Raw genomic sequence first — 15743 nt, 5'->3', positions numbered from 1 at the left:
GATAATTTCACTGCCCTCCCTCTGCTCCTCTGGGCAGATGTGGCACATGGCGAGCAGCACAAATCTTAAGGCTCTGCCCACACTACTGGTAGAGCAGTGCATCACATGAACATTTGTAGACCAAAGCAAGTTTTCTTTGTACCAAAAGATAAACATTTAAAGTGGGCTCTGCTTCACTCCTCACAACTAGACCAGAGCTAGAGTGACTGACAGCTGGAGAACACAGCTTGGGTGAATTTCACCCAGAAGGATCTAGGCCACATGTTCCTACAGCCACCTCCTGATGCAAAACAAACCAAGTGGGGTAAACAGGGACATCTCTTCCATCGTGCCAGCATAAAACACGCATTTGGTCATGCAGAAAACCAGACCCAGCAGACAAATATGGTTGAAAGAAAGCCTCTTTAGACCCCTTGGGCTGGGGTAGATCACAGTCCTAGTCCAGCTCATGGTGCAACTGGATGGAGACAGGTCACTGCTTTTCTAGCAGTCCTTAAGCTTTAGCCTTAGAGGGCTTTGTGAAAACATTAAATGCAATTACTAGGGAGGGTAAGAGATGGGAGAGTCTGTTCAGACAGACTGACTAGAAGACCTACTGAAATAAAGCTGTTGCTGCATTACTTAGATTCACTATCGGTACTTCAAACATATTTACAGCTGGGTTTTAAACTTAAAACCTACTGAATCAGTTTCAATGTGTGCCCACTCAAAACCAATACCACCATCTGAAGGAACACAACAATAACATTTTTGCCTGCATGGCTCTGGGTCTACTCTGAATGACAAGCATCCCTAGCTTTGTGGCTTTGAAACCTTAAGAAATCTAAGGACAAACATCTTTCAGCTTTGCAGGGATAGCAATCCTCATCTCTGATTTTGATTGCCTATCAAAAATGGCACCATCAGTGGGATGGAAAGCTCTTCACAGCATTAGTAAAACAATGGTTCTCAATTACTACAAGATTCCTTCACATCAGAAAGTGCTGCTACTTCTACAGGATGCTGACACTTTACACAGGGCACTTATTTCACACTGACTCTTCTAAGCTGACTGGGACTTTTCAGTGTGGTTTTCCTCTTCTTATAAGAGCAGTAAGACAGTGATAAGCCACAGCTACCCAAAGGTAACATGGCTGACAGGAAGCAACAGGGTCTTTCATTAATCCTGGCATTGTTATTTCAGGGGTGGGAGGTGAAGGGAGGCCCACGTTTTCAGGCACGTAAGCACTTTGTTCAGGATTGCAAAAAAAGCTTCAAGCTAAATAAAGGTTTGAGAACACTACTTTAATTCAATTCTTAAGTTAATCAACTTAGACAAGCTGTGAGAAAAAGTGATCCATACTTACAGTGGGGAAGACTACGTTAGCAAAAGGAAGAAGGGATAAAACTGTTCCCTTCCTTTGCAAAGCTCTCCCACAGTGAATTTTGCTGTGACTGTTTCAGGCCTGAAGAAGGGCAATCTACCATCTGGTGGAACTACCTCCTCCCATTGCTTTGTTTTATAATAAAGCAGATAATATTCTTTATAAAAAAAGGATTAAAATTACTTTCTGCATCGTGTGCTTCTGAAGTTTCAGACAAGTAATGGTACCAAAGGAGATCTCTCACAGTCAGTGAGCACAGACATGCTTTACCTGAATAATGGCAAGCGTTGGCTTAAGTCGAGGGTTTTCTCTCTTAAGAGAGGCCAAGGAATTCTTTGCGTTCTCGGTGACTCTGCTGCAACAGTAACAAGCAAATTCTTTAACAAAATAAACCCTCCCAACATTAGTCGGCAGAAACCAATGTTAGCCAACAACGTAACAGAAATGCTTAGGCACATACATTTTTAATCTCCAAAATTATGGTTGGATGTGAACTGTGAGGGCTGGTGTTCAGCAGGCAGCTACAGAAAACCTTAACAGGCCAAAGGTTTGGGGGTTTTTTTATAGCTACGTGGGGCATTGCTCTGACATGCCCAAAGCTTTATAGCTAGGCTGTGCTAATTCATGAGAAGGCTTGTCCAGCCCCACCATGGGAAGCGCAGCAGAGAACCACCACCTTGTGCTCTTAGATCAGTTCTTGGGTCAGGTGGGTTCTTCGTTTCCATACCCTCGGCCAGGGCTGTGACAGATGCAGAAGCCTTTGCAGCTGCAGCTGCCATGGCTTAACATGGGCTAGAGCAGCCCCAAGAGCAGCAGGCCAGCCAGTCTCATGGATGCCTTTCAAAACCACTGGCAGAAGGGAGACAAGGCACCTCTGTCTGCCACACTGCTTCTTGGAAAAACCAGTGACAGCCAGGCACTGGGAATGCTTTCTGGAAAAAATTTCTGGGTAAGTGGTGGCCAGCTCTCCCCTGTTATCTTTGGCGTGTGCAGATGATACTTACCCAGCTGGGCAAAGAGGAGACCCCCTGAAATACATCTGTCTGCCCCCCACAGCAAGGAAGTCAAACGGAAGAAAACAGCCTGGAGTGGATTTTTGGTAGCTCGTACCCTTGGAGAAGCCAATAACCAGTTCAATTTAATGCCGTTGCAGACTACCCCGTCCAAGGCTGAATCGGGACGGGGAGGGGCAGGGGGCGACCAGGGACACATTTTTCCAGGCACACATCTGCGCACCTCCTCACCTGAGCCACCGCCACATGACGGCTGCTCTGCTCGCTCTCAAAATGCCACCACCAAAACCCAGAGCAAATCCCGCCAGTGGTTCTGGGAGAAGAGGGGCATTTTACTACGAGGTCCCCCAAAAAGCCCACCTCAAAAAACCAACCCGACGCCCCTAATGAGGGCGTATCGCCCAAATCCCCCTCACCCCTCCTCCCTCCATGCCCACACCATCGCACCCCCCGGTTGCATCAGCCGGCGCTGCCTCCCCACGTGCGCCTCTTACCGGGCGGCCGCCGCCGCGCCGCCGCCCCGGGGGTGCGGCCCGCTCAGCCCGCGGCTCGGCGGCGGCACGGCGGGGAGCGCCGGGGCCAGGCAGCGCCGCAGCGCCGCGCTCCTCATCCCTCCGGTGCGCTCCGGCAGCCGCGGCGGCGGGCACGGGGCAGGGGCGGGAGCGGGGCCAGGGGGCGGGCGGGGATGGAGCGCCGCCCGCCCCCGCTCCCCGCCCCGGCGCTCCCCTGCTTTCGCTTCCGCTTTATTTGCAAGAAACTAACCCCGTCCAAATCACCCCCAAACATCAGCTCCGACAGGTAGAAGCCAATAACTTCCTTCCGCCGCCCCCCGCAATGAAAAGCACCCAAAGCTTTTGCATACTCAACGTTTATTAAAAATAGTATGAAATGGTCCCTGGGAGAAGTTACAATACTAGTAGAAGTCCCTTTTTCTGATTGGTTGGTTGTTTTCCCCTCCCTCCCAACTCCATTGATTGCATGAGATGCGAGTTAAACATTCTCCTAAAGCCGTTTAAACAAATCTAGATGTGCGCCCACAGATTCACCTTCTATCCATATTTACAATACTTTACAAGCTATATTAAATAAATATGGGCTCTGCTACACCTCGGCGTCTTAAATATGTACAACATTATTTCTCAGTCGGATTTTACTAGATAGATAGGGGTCCTATCACAGGGGGTGTGCTGACTGTAACAAGTATCCCTGTGGTATGAGCTAGTAAGTACCGTGACCAACCAGCCCTCAAAATAACAACTCCTAGCCAATGCAAGACAGGTGTGGTAAATAATTTAGTCGGTTCTAATAAATTCAAGTCCTCAAATCTTAGTCTACAAGTAATTAGCTGTACACTGATGACTTCAGGTTTTCCTCATGGTAATCAGTGTTGTAAATAATCAGCTGTTCTGGAAGTACAGTGCTCTGTAACTGAGGGGAGTGATAAGTGGTTAGTAAAAATAGTATTTCAATGAAATTCCTTTGTTTATTGATATGTTTAACTCGGTACTGGCTTTATCCATGTAATCTGAAGAATGTAAGCACCAAAAAAGAACAACAGTGACACAAGATGATCAGTGTAGATGTATCTAGGCTTTCCTTTCGGTACAATGTTTTCAAGTAACAGAATCCAAAGCTGTGCAACAATGACGATGAAGGGGAGTACATAGTATTGGAAAGCCTGTCCTTGCTCTAAATGGCAGCATTTATTCTATACATTATTTGCAAAAGAATGGAATGTGTTCTCATTTTTAAGCTACTTTTTATTGTACATAAATTGGATTAGAGTCAGCCCTGACTGATTTACAAAATGTATCTTTTACTGCTCTCTGTCAGGAAGGGTCACTTCCTGCTACAGGAGATGCATGCCCTGGGGACTGCAGCTTGTCACTCAAACAGCACTATCACCAAACCACTCTATGGGCCAAACATGCCCCACAATTAGTATTTCACCCAAGAATCTGGCCAAGCCTCATTCTCTCGCAGGGTTACTGACACTGGGACTTGAATAAATGCCCAGCAGGTCACTGCATACAACACACAGCTTCTTCAACTCTGCACAGCAGCTTTTGACCGCTGGATGCTGATCTACAAGATACTCAGATTTTGCTTGCATGTCACAAACGCCACCATCACTGGAGGTACCAAAACTGGTCTAGCCCTCTTCACAAGCAGTGCAGCTCCCCTTCTAATGCCAAAACCACTCCCCAGGCAAGGACTGTGTCACACAAAAGACACCACTGCCCATCTTCTGCCTCCTATGCAGTTCCAGAAAGTAGAAGCGGCTACAGACACAGAGCTATCAGCCTGGCACAAGTACTAGGACTAGGTTTTCTTTAAAATGTAAGAAGCTTGCTCTAAAATAATGTAGCGTATGCATTGGTCCCACACACTTGGAATCTGTCTGACGCAAAAGTAACGTGCAAAAAGTATGTGCAATTGCACATGTAGCCTGTTGGGGTAATAACCAGAACCCTGCTCAGAAATCTGGACAGTCACAGGAGCAGCTGCCCAGCTAAATGCTCCTGTATGTAAGCAGAGTAATATCACGCAGGTATTTTGGATGCAGAACACTGGACACCAACTGGAAAGTCTAAATACCAAGGTTTCCATGTGATAAAATGGTTTAAGAATCAAATGGCATCACACCTGGTTCGATGGTAAGAATCAGGGGGTATCACACCTAACAAAGAAGAGATGTGAAGGTTCAGTAGGAGATGAGAAGTTCACATGTGCTACATAGAGACCCCAGACAGTGCGCATTTGGCCTTTTTCACATCCAGGATTCTAAACCATTTTTTAAATGATACATTTCACATCTATTTACAATATTATTGTGATACAATGCCTGATACTGTAATATTACGGAAATACATGATGCCAGTACTGATTGTCCCAGTATATACTCTGTCATGATAAGGCAGTACAGCTAGAAATTACTGAAAGCATCAAGCAAAGCTACTTGAACTGAGACACTGAAACTTTTCCCTTAAAGACTGGACAATATTCTGCTGATTAGGAGATGGTACTCTCCACAGGTAATCATTCAGTTTATCCGAATCACTGTATGCAGTCAGATATGGGGTAAGTGCATGTTTGCTGCTGGCAGACTTTGCAGGAGTACAGGAGACAGTTTTGCCACAGAATGTTTCAGAAGGAACAGCATCTGTGTTACGCAGTTTAGGATCTGATCTCCTTGTTTGGTTCTGAGAAGTCTCCAAGTCAGATCCCTCATCTTCAGACTTTATTTCAACGTAGTCGTCATCATCCCCTTCTCCTTCTTCAGAATCTTTGAAATTCAAAAAATAGTTCTGAGTGGCCATCTGTGCTGTCAGAGGGGAGGCTCTGTTCACTCTCAGCACCTTTTGAGAATCCTGCAGAATCATATCTGAACAGTTTTCAGAGATCTGCTTTCTCATCTCCGGCCCTGTACATCCTGAAGCAATTCCTGGAGTTTGATGGCTGTTGAATCTAAAGTTCCTATTCAAATGGAGCCTTTTCTTATCAATTTCATTATTATATACAATTGATTCTCCAGACCGGTTGACCACAATTGAGGACGAGGACTGTGACCTGCCGTATGCCTGCGGTTTTACATTGCTTACTCTCCTCCCCAGTGAGTTATAGACATGATCTTGATGCAAGTTCTCTTTGTTTGGTTGGCTTATAATGGCGCTCCACCTCTGCGCTGGGACATGCAAACGGTTGGAAATCTGAAGGGAAGGCACTGAGCCAGCTGATGGCAACTGCTTCGAATTGCTTTTTGTACCAGCCTCTGTGTATGAGTTCTTGGACTTTGGGTCCTGGGATTCAGGCCATGGAGAGAAGTCAGCCAGCTTGCCATTACTGTACGTAGAATGCAAAAGCCAATCTTCTGCTCTTGAGCACTCACTGGCAGGCTGGGAATGGGGAGGAGATGTGGCCATGGGTGTGGAAAACCTCCCAGCTGATGGCTCCTGAGGAGTGGCCCCAGCTTCCTTTTGGACCTTAGGAGTACTCTCTCTGAAGACAATTTGGTCATAAAGCTGGGAATATTCAGCTATTCTGGCACCTAGAAAGAAGAGAGAATTAACTTAGCAGAGAGAAGGAATCAATTTCAATTAATCATGTTAAAATTTTAAAACCTCAAAACACTTAGTATTGGTAGAGAAGAGCTTTCAGTTGTGTCAATAAATTTGGCCTCTGCAAAGTAACATGAAACAATGGAGGCTGGAAAGGCCTTTGTGTCACATTTCAGTACACTTTGTTGAGGAAAAGAAGCATAAAATATCTTGCTACAGTGAGCAGTCATGCAGGACACAATGCAGCACATGGTTCCAATAATACGCTGCTTGTTTCAATGTTAAAATAGAAAAGAACATTCTAAAAATGGCCTGGTAAATAAGATATTAAATAAGAGACTTTTAAAAATATCACAAGAAGGCAAGAATGACACCCTAGTGCATGGAGTCTGCTGCCTCGACTTCAATTTGTTTCAATTGATCATGGACAAAAATAGTCCCAGAGTTGTTGCATAGCCATGACTTTGCCATTCAACACTATGAGCTCTTTCTTATCTGACCACATTCCTTATGCTCATGGGTATGATTCTGAATGGCACCTGAGCAGATGTACGTGACTTGTGAGAAGGCAAACCAACTTGAAAAAACACTTTAGTCAAACTCTGAAGATCACACTACTAAAGGAAATAACTGCTTTTCTGTAGAGAGTCCAATAGTGCTTCAGGCATGATTTCTACTTCCAGCCTCAGCTGAATTGCTCTTTCCTGAGACTGCCCCACTCCTCCCAAAGTTACCAAGTCACAACAAGAAATGAGATATAAAGGACTGTTCATGTTAAAGCTGTCTGAGAAAATTCATTTCAGTCGTAACACAGAAAATACAATCCTGATACTCAATGACTGAGATGAGGAAAATTCATAATCTTCCAGTTCAGAACACAAAGTTCACTGAAAGCTACTAAAGAAATGTATCTGTACAGAAAGGTTTTTAACATACCAATAGCAGGACCTCCTTGTTTCTTCTCCTCCAGAATAGCAGCAAGATCTTTGTGTTTCAGTTTCTGTTGTCTGTTAGCTGGCTGTTCCTGCTCTGGACTTTTAACTTTCAAAAGCTGGTTAGCCTTCTTAATTTTTTGACTGTACTGCCTTGCCATCATAAAAACTCTATTCTTTGTTTTATCCATAACAGCCAAGTCATTTTCCACACCCTCTGCAGGTGCGCTGGACAGAACACTACTGGCAGGTTCATATGGGCTATCTACAAAAGGCATCTCACTGGAGAAGGAAGATCTGTTCAAACTCATGAAAGAGTTCTCCTTGCATGGTGTAGTGTCTTCAAGCCTGAGATTAGCCTCACTTATGGTGGCAGCCCTGGGCTTCACAGTTTTAGGGAAAATAGGAGTTTCTGGCAGAGAGAGAGTAGACAGCGAGTACTCTACATCTTTACTCAGTTCAGGTGTGCTACCAGCATGCAGCCTTTCCTGCATGTCATCTTTACAAACAGGAAAGGCTGCAAGGACACGGTCTCTTGTCTTTTCCTCATTTTTCTTGATGTAGTTCTCCAGGTCATTCCAAATCTCATCTACTTCTTCTGAGAGTTTATCTGCGGCAGACTTATGCGACAGCGAGTCAGAGTTGGAGGAGCTATCTACTAAACTCAAATAGTCATTGTCAATGGGAACACGACGGTAAGGACTTTCATCTTCACTGAACTGGAGGCTCTCCTCAGAAACAAAATGTTGTAGATTGTCACAATATGCAAAGTCTTTTTCCAAAAAACTCCTCCTTTTAGAGGATTTTAAGGAGTCACATTTAAAATTCAATAGTGATGTTTCTGGAAGCAGTATGGTGTCATAGATGTTGTCTTCAACAATCCTGAGCTCATCCAAACTTGAAGTTGGTGCTTCTTTACTGAGTAGTATCTCCTCCTGACTAGCATGAATGGAGGTCCTCTTTTGATTTGCTGTTCTCTTTTTGGAAGGTGAATCTGATCTGCTTTTGCTTTCAGCCTCATACAGGGAGTCTCTAGCAGATCTCTGGGGACCATGGGGTGTCTCCTCCCTTCTTGTCAGACCCATCAGCTTTAAGTCTTCATAGCTGATATTATCATAAACATGTTCAATATCATCGATGGTCAGCTCCTCTGAAGATTCGGGATATGCATTCCTACTGCTCCCCTCTGCTATCTTCACTTCCCTTCGAGAACCATGCTCCCCTGTTTTATATCTGGTGCTGGCTGGACGTGTGTTGCCTTCACCAGCACTACTGGCCCGTCTAACAATTTTGTGGCGAGTGGGGCTGGGAGTCTCGTTTTGATGCACTTGTCCCAAGTGCCAGCTGCATGGACGCCCAGAAGAACCCCTCCTTTCGCCACCAGGAGCTGAACTCGTGTTGGATGTAGATGCTGATGGTACAAACATCTGATAATCGTCTTCATCATCTTCGTTCTCATAAGGTGGGCGCCGGCTGGGAAACAATGCCTGCCTGATCTGGTGGTCTGTCCAAATGTTTCTGACAGAGGTACTTCCCCCCAGGATATTCATGATCAGAGAGTTGCTCTGGGGTGTGCTGAATTGTCTAGGAGACGGCGGCTGTCTAGCCGTGCAGGAAAATGGAAGATCAGTATTCAGCTGGGTGGACTCTTCATCTGAAGGGTCCTTGGAGTTCTGTGGAGATTTGAAATTTGCAGGTAACATTAGCATACCCCTGTAATCCCTGTAACAATACAGCAATTCCCTCTTTTTACAGGACTGCCATAGCACCAGTGTTTCCTGCAGCATGGAATTATGTAGAGATGGGCAGAGCAAGCGCTCTCTCTCAACAGAGAGCGAGGGAGCCAAGGTGGCAGTGCCAGACTACTTTGCTTCCTAATCCTTACCATGGCTCAGAGTTCACTCTTGGTGTTTAAAACATCTTACTTCAAATACAAGACAGTAGCTTATGTTAATGCATGAATAATTAAAGGCAAATTTGTTTGGCAGAAGTTAGATTAAACCTTTTATGCTAACTCTGCAGTTTCACAGTTGGATTAAGCTAATCTGACTCTGAGCTTGTGCCAAAAGTTTTGTTCTCCTCCCTTTCCTTGCCTATAACCCTAGCAGAAAGGAATCTTATGCTCTATAGCACATGCCACTGAAAATTTTTTTTTCTTTTTAGTGTAAGTTTTCATCCAGATCTAATTTACAGCTAAGGCCACGTGCTCACTAATGCTGGCATAAAGGATGCTTTAGAGATTGCTGGCCAGAGTTTGGGAGAGAGAGGGAAAGATAATTTTTTTTGTCTTAAGTTAATGCTGGTTGGTTTGGTTAGTTACTTGTTAGAAGAGTCTTTCATCATAGATATGAATATAAATACATGACATAAACAGAAGAGGATGTATCTGCCAACCTCGGGAAAACAGATTTCTTTGACATATCTTCGATGCATAGCAAAATAGAAGTAAAAAATAATAATTATATACCTGAATTTCACATTTATTGAGATTGAGACTTCTCCGTTTTTCAACATTTTCAGCAGCTTGACTATTAAGTCTTTTTCTTCCCCCTTTTGATTTCTGCAGTGAGTTTTGCTGTGACTTTAAAGAAAAAAAACAGGGGAAGGGCAATAAAATCTACAGCTCTTTGTATAGTCTAGTTCAGAGGAATTATTACAAGCTAGAATAGGTCAGAGATCTACACTGGGAGATGAAACAGCTTATGAGTTGTCAGAGCACTGCCACAAGAATTATTGAGAGCTTAGAAAACCTGTAGAAGTGTCCTTGCCACATCTAGTAGTAACCACTAAGCTAACAGTATACATTTTGTGGTGGTATTCTTTTATGCTTACTCATTCTTTCATTCTTACTTATGTCGGCAAGAGGGAGAATTACAAGACACTGCACTAAACTGGTACAAGACACTATTTTGTCAAATATTTATAATGCAAATAGTGTGATTTCAAAGAGGAAATGCACAGTCAGGTTCAAAAAGAATTTCAATAACTGGTTTTAGATCATTCACAAAATAAATGAACCACACAAGGATATTAGCTCAGTATCAACTAAACCAAATAAACTGAAAATCTAGATTCTTTAATACAGCCATATTTTGAAGTTGGATTTTTAGTCTTTCCAAGGTACTACAATGTATGGAAACATCATACTGAGTGGGAAAAACTACCATCTGTGCTGTAGTAACAGATAAAGACTCTAATTTTCAGAAATCTTACTCAAAACTTCTCATATTCAAGTTCACATGTTCATAGCTACTGCCAGATGCTCGCAGATCAAGAAGCACCCCATCACACAGAGCAGTGCCTGAATCTTAACTTAATATTTAAGTCCTTGCTTTGAAGGCACTGTCTCTGCATATGGCCTAAAAAGGTTTTTTCATGGCATCAGCTAAAGAAGCAAGGAAAAGCCAGTTGTGTGCAACAGGTAAAACTTTTCTGTCAGAACTAGGTTTGACGTCTGTGAAGGACTAAGTAAAATCTCATTCAAGCAGTGGGAATTTCTCCCTCTGTATAGGGGCTACTTTTACATCTTCTCTGTTAAAATGCAAGAGAGTATTGTGTGAAGCCTAAATAAAAATGTTTCTAAGGAGAGAAAGTTGTAAATGCTTGCAACGCATTCCTGCCTAATGGCTATTTTACGTATAATTTTAATCCTTCTTCCATTCTCCCCAGGAAAAAATTACTTTATTTTTTCCCTTCCTTTTCCTACCTGTTCAGACTCTTCTTCGTCATCAGCATCAATCTGTTCTGTAGCAGAAGACTGAAGATTTTCATCCTGATCACTACTGTAGGCCGGTTCAATAGACTCTTGAAACTGGCTTTCCAGCCCACTGGATTCCAGTGAAACCTTTTTCCTAGAATTCATCAAGGCTTCACTTGATCCTAGTTTGGTGGCTTGAGATAATAGGGCTCCTTCAATGCCTATCCGCTTAAAAAAGAAAATTGTGCAACTTTGATTAGAAGTTTATAGAGATTCTATATTTTAGTAAGATCCTGTTTTACATCAGACTCACAGGCAATGTTTAACCTACAGTCAGTTAGCTGCACTGAAATGAGATTTATAAAGAAGTACAACAATCAGTACTTTTCCACATAATATTTAGAACTGAAAAAATATATGCAAAAAAAACCCACTCCCATCGAATCCTGAGTTTCAGTGTTATGGCATCACGGTGAATACACAAAGTACTTTGTTTATAACACACACACTTTTTAAATTCCCTCCTAAATAAAACCTTGAGACCTGAAATTCAACATGAGACTTTCAAACTACATTGGGAATTTCAATACATGTTCTTACAGAAAATGTAAAAATTAGAAATGCTCATTTCAATCTGCTTAAGCTGCATCTGCTCTGCTGCTCTGTTTGGTAATATATCTATATATATCTATATATATCTCAGAGTAAGTTGAAACTTTCCAGTCTTATTTAATAAATGCAAAGATAATATGACCCAAAGAATAAACACTATTTTTATACACAGCACTCCTTGATTCTAGTGGTATTTTAAAGTATCCTATAGAGCTAGTAATTGATTGGACTGTATTATAAACCACAACAATATATGGATCAGTAATTTTTTTTAATTAAATATTCCCAAAATAGTAAGCTGTATTCCTACTGCTTTCATTCCAGTAATCTTATTTGAGATGCTAAATAACATTTATGGGTTTGTTTTCATTCTTGAGGTCAACATAACCAAGAAGATGCAAATTCTCCAGTAAATACTGTGCTCTAAGTCATATGAATGTGCTAAAACAAGAAATATAAGAAATGGCTTACCTTCTGCATATCTGGACTTACATCTGAAAACAGAAATACACACATCAGTGAATAATCAAACTATGCCCGTTTCAATGCTACACTAAAACCCCAATTATGAATTCCCCAAAGGGGATTGAATGCAGCAGCAATTGAGCAAACAGACTATAGGATCTCTGATAAAAAAGAGACAGTATGAGCTTTACCAGAGTTCCACTTGAGGCCCTGATTTTGCAGTACTGCTGTGGTATGAGGAACTGTTCACAATGGCCAAGACTTGGTCTGACCAGTTCCTAGGACCAAACCCAAAGTGTGGAAAAGCAGATATTAGATTTAAACACAAACATTTTGGGTTTGGTTTTTTTCAAAATTCTTCTTCCTCCCCCTAATGCATTTAGGGACAGTTACAAGAAAAAAGAATCTGTCTTTACTTGTTCTACAAGTACCGAAGCACCAGGTCAGTAAACAGTACAGAAAGTAGCTTACCATTTGACTTCAAAACTTTATGGACTCTAGATGAGGGTTCTGAAAAAGACAACAACATATTTACCCACTGTGACATTCCAAAGAAAGCTGTGGGCATCCTGGACAACTTTTTATAACATATATAAAAATTTAAGCTTCTGAGCCCATGCAGTGAAGCCAGATTTTAATTTCTTTATCACAAAATTTCCTCACAAAGAAGAAGTCTTTGTTGAAGTGTCAAATCTATAGCTGTTACCAAAGAACAGATTTGTTTCTTAATGCAATAGCAGCTGCCCTCCATACATCAAGGCACGCAAGTTTTTAACCCATGCTAGGATTCCTGCTTTCAAAAGACCTGGTCACCTCTGTTATTGCTCTAGGGTGTTAGAGGTTTGCTGTTAGAAATACGCATAAGGTACCAACATCTTAAAAGGGCTTAAAAGGTGTAAGTAGCTGAAAATTACACAGGAGGTCCTTTGATCAGTATTTTGTGCTGTTCCTTTCACAGGAAGAGCAGCACAAATGCAACAAAGGTGTGCAAACACCTCAGAAACAAAGGAACACACCTCAACCTATTAGAACTTGACTGTTTTTCAGACACAAATGCTGCTGTATGTTAAATCATTACATCAGTATTCTCATGAGCTTTGTTTAAGTCATTCCCAATAGACAATGTTGCACACTTCAAACTGGAAAGGTCTTTAAGGAGACAAAGAGGGGACCACAGTGACTACAATACAAAGTCACCCAACTACAAAGACAGTGGTAGTGTTTTTGAGAGTAATTATGGATGTATCTTTGAGCTAGGAAGAGGAAAAAAAAGCCCAAAGTCAGCATAACCACCTCTAAATTCTCTATTACCCATCAGGCAAACATTACACTAAGTAAAGATAGTAATCATGTTTTGAAATAATAAGCCTATCATAATCAGGATGGAACCACTTCTGAGACGATAATAACTGCGGTGGGGGGATGTCAGATTTAAGTAATGTGACTGGCTTTCCTGCATATGCATTCCTTAATCTGTTAGAGTACCAACTGTTCTTTATGCATCCACCATTACAAATGTATACTCCTTAAATTAAATGCAAACACTAGATAAAAAAATAAATCACAAAAACCCCAAATGATTAATAAGATACTTCATCCACATCTGAGAGATACCATGCTAAATCTGCCTGGAGTGCAGATTAAAAACCAATTCTATGTGCTCAGCCTAACCCACCCCCAAAACAACCCTGCTTGTTTTTCCTCTTGTCATCTAGGGGGTAAATGAGTTTATTCACCTGATTTCCTTCTCACTCTGTGAGGAGCAGTGCCTTCCTTAGGCTGGTAAGACGATTTCATTTCTCCCTCAGGGCTATAGTGGAAGCCTGGGTGATCTGTGGAACAAGCAGAGGCACAGAGAATAAGAGAGTGATAAGGATGGCACTTCACACACCTTGGCAGCTCCCTTTGGAGGCAGTGCCATGGTCCCTTTGTGACTAATACAGTTGCACCTTATCAGAGCCTGAAGCTACGCAAGCAAGATATGCCACTGTAGGGTAGCTGTTACCCAGGCTACCCAGGCAGCCATGGAAATTCTTTGCCCACATAGTTGTGCCCGGCTCCAGAGGACTAACCCAGCAACATTTATCCACTACCATCACGTTTGATTGCCAGTTTCTCAGTCAGAGCCTTCCCAACAAACTCTAAAGGATCTGCACTGAATTTTGCCTTTTCCAGCAGGGTCGTAATTCAAGGAACATAAGCCTGGCCTTCTTCCATCTCAGATGAAACCAACAGCTAAAGCCAAAATTTTGAAGATGGTTTTTATTAATTTTTAAAACAGAAGTGAAAAAGAGTGAACTTACGTATGGCATCCATTTCGAGAATTGCCTGCTTGGCCTGGAAGAGAAAAAATAACAAATGAAGAAGTTAAAACTGTTAGTAGGAGGGCAAGCTTTATTGCATATTACAGATAGTAGTGAGCTTATATGCAAATAACAACAACTTTAATTTGGGAACTAATAAATATGGTTAGCAGCATTACCAAATAGTTTAACTCCCATATTATATTTTTAACTCTAAAGTTGTTGGTGTATAAAATGCTATAAACCTTTCTTCCTTCAAGATTTTCCTTGTGGAACAGCTATTAAAAAAAGGGCAAAATTTGGTTTAAGAAAGATTGATGCAGGACGGAGAGCATCCCCTGATTGCTTAAAATTTGTCCCTTTTTTAAATAGAAAAAAAAATCTGGAAGCTTTAGGAGGCATATCAGCTACTAAACAAGAAAATAATCTAAACTGAAATATCCCATCTAAGGTGCTTGCCCTTCTACAGGTGCAGTTCGGTAATTTTCCACCAGGCGTCACACGTGGACTATTATTAAATTCTCCAAAAGCTGGGCAGACAGAAGCCTCACAACAAGCAATTACTGGTTTGACAGAAAAAAAAAAAATTAAAAATGCGCCGATAACTTCAGAGATTTATTTCATTAGACTTTTCCTTTCTCAAGTGAAATTGCTTCTCTGAGCAGACTATATTTTTGGTTTCACATTCTTTGCACAGATAAAATAAAAATCTAATAAGAAATTAAAAAAAATTGATACAAAGGCTGGGATCATGCTGTAATTCTTTTTCTTTTAACAACCTAATAAGCTGCATTGAGTATTTACAGTGTAAGTATGGATACCAGCATAAACATTATGCCTTTAATAGACTTTGTCAACAAAAGATAAGAGGAGAATTAGCAATAGGACCTGCTATAGCTTTTTTCTCCCATAAGTCTCTTTTTGTCACACCGTTGAAAATGCGTGTTAGTACAGCATGGTGCATGTCAGTCACAGGTAACATTTTTTAGCTATTATAGCATAAAACTGAGTGAAAAAACAATCAGAGAAACTGAAAAACCAAGAGTAAACTCAGCGTGAAAAAAAAATCCTGTTTCCACACGAGTCAATGGCTGCTTTGTCTTGGCAAGAGCTGACCAGGGCTAACGCCCTTTGAGGGGTGCTGTATGTTACACTGGGAGGCATCACCTGAAGATCTAAGACTGGATTTCATAAATAAGAGGAGAAAATTTCCTTATTCTGAGATATTATAGCTATGAATATGATATCAGAGCCTCGTTTTTTCTGGCATAAAGCTTGCTAGCTATCTCACCAAAAAGA

The 15743-nt window shown here is 41.8% G+C and overlaps 2 protein-coding genes across 4 annotated transcripts in view; both read right to left on the bottom strand.

The window, feature by feature from the left end:
- MTHFD1L (methylenetetrahydrofolate dehydrogenase (NADP+ dependent) 1 like) overlaps window positions 1-3016 on the bottom strand; it is a 148600-nt gene extending 145584 nt beyond the window's left edge. Inside the window, exons 1-2 of the mRNA XM_032101848.1 lie at window positions 2872-3016; window positions 1635-1719 (exon numbers count right to left, since the gene is read on the bottom strand). Of these exons, the coding sequence (XP_031957739.1) occupies window positions 1635-1719; window positions 2872-2987 (201 nt within the window). The 5' untranslated portion in view covers window positions 2988-3016. The remainder of the gene's footprint in view (window positions 1-1634; window positions 1720-2871) is intronic.
- Window positions 3017-3229: 213 nt separating this feature from the next.
- PLEKHG1 (pleckstrin homology and RhoGEF domain containing G1) overlaps window positions 3230-15743 on the bottom strand; it is a 127548-nt gene continuing 115034 nt past the window's right edge. For 2 of the 3 annotated variants that reach the window (XM_032101844.1, XM_032101842.1), the window contains 8 exons: window positions 14445-14478; window positions 13878-13973; window positions 12613-12651; window positions 12148-12170; window positions 11074-11292; window positions 9835-9948; window positions 7372-9040; window positions 5323-6425 (listed from right to left, as the gene is read on the bottom strand). In XM_032101844.1, the coding sequence (XP_031957735.1) occupies window positions 5323-6425; window positions 7372-9040; window positions 9835-9948; window positions 11074-11292; window positions 12148-12170; window positions 12613-12651; window positions 13878-13973; window positions 14445-14478 (3297 nt within the window). Of the gene's footprint in view, window positions 6426-7371; window positions 9041-9834; window positions 9949-11073; window positions 11293-12147; window positions 12171-12612; window positions 12652-13877; window positions 13974-14444; window positions 14479-15743 lie in introns of all 3 variants that reach the window. The other variant, XM_032101843.1, reaches the window with a different exon arrangement.

The sequence above is a fragment of the Corvus moneduloides genome, chromosome 3 (genome assembly GCF_009650955.1).
Source record: "Corvus moneduloides isolate bCorMon1 chromosome 3, bCorMon1.pri, whole genome shotgun sequence".
Taxonomy (NCBI): Eukaryota; Metazoa; Chordata; class Aves; order Passeriformes; family Corvidae; genus Corvus; species Corvus moneduloides.
Note: the sequence above shows the minus strand (reverse complement) of the source record. Positions and strands in the feature narration are given on the sequence as shown.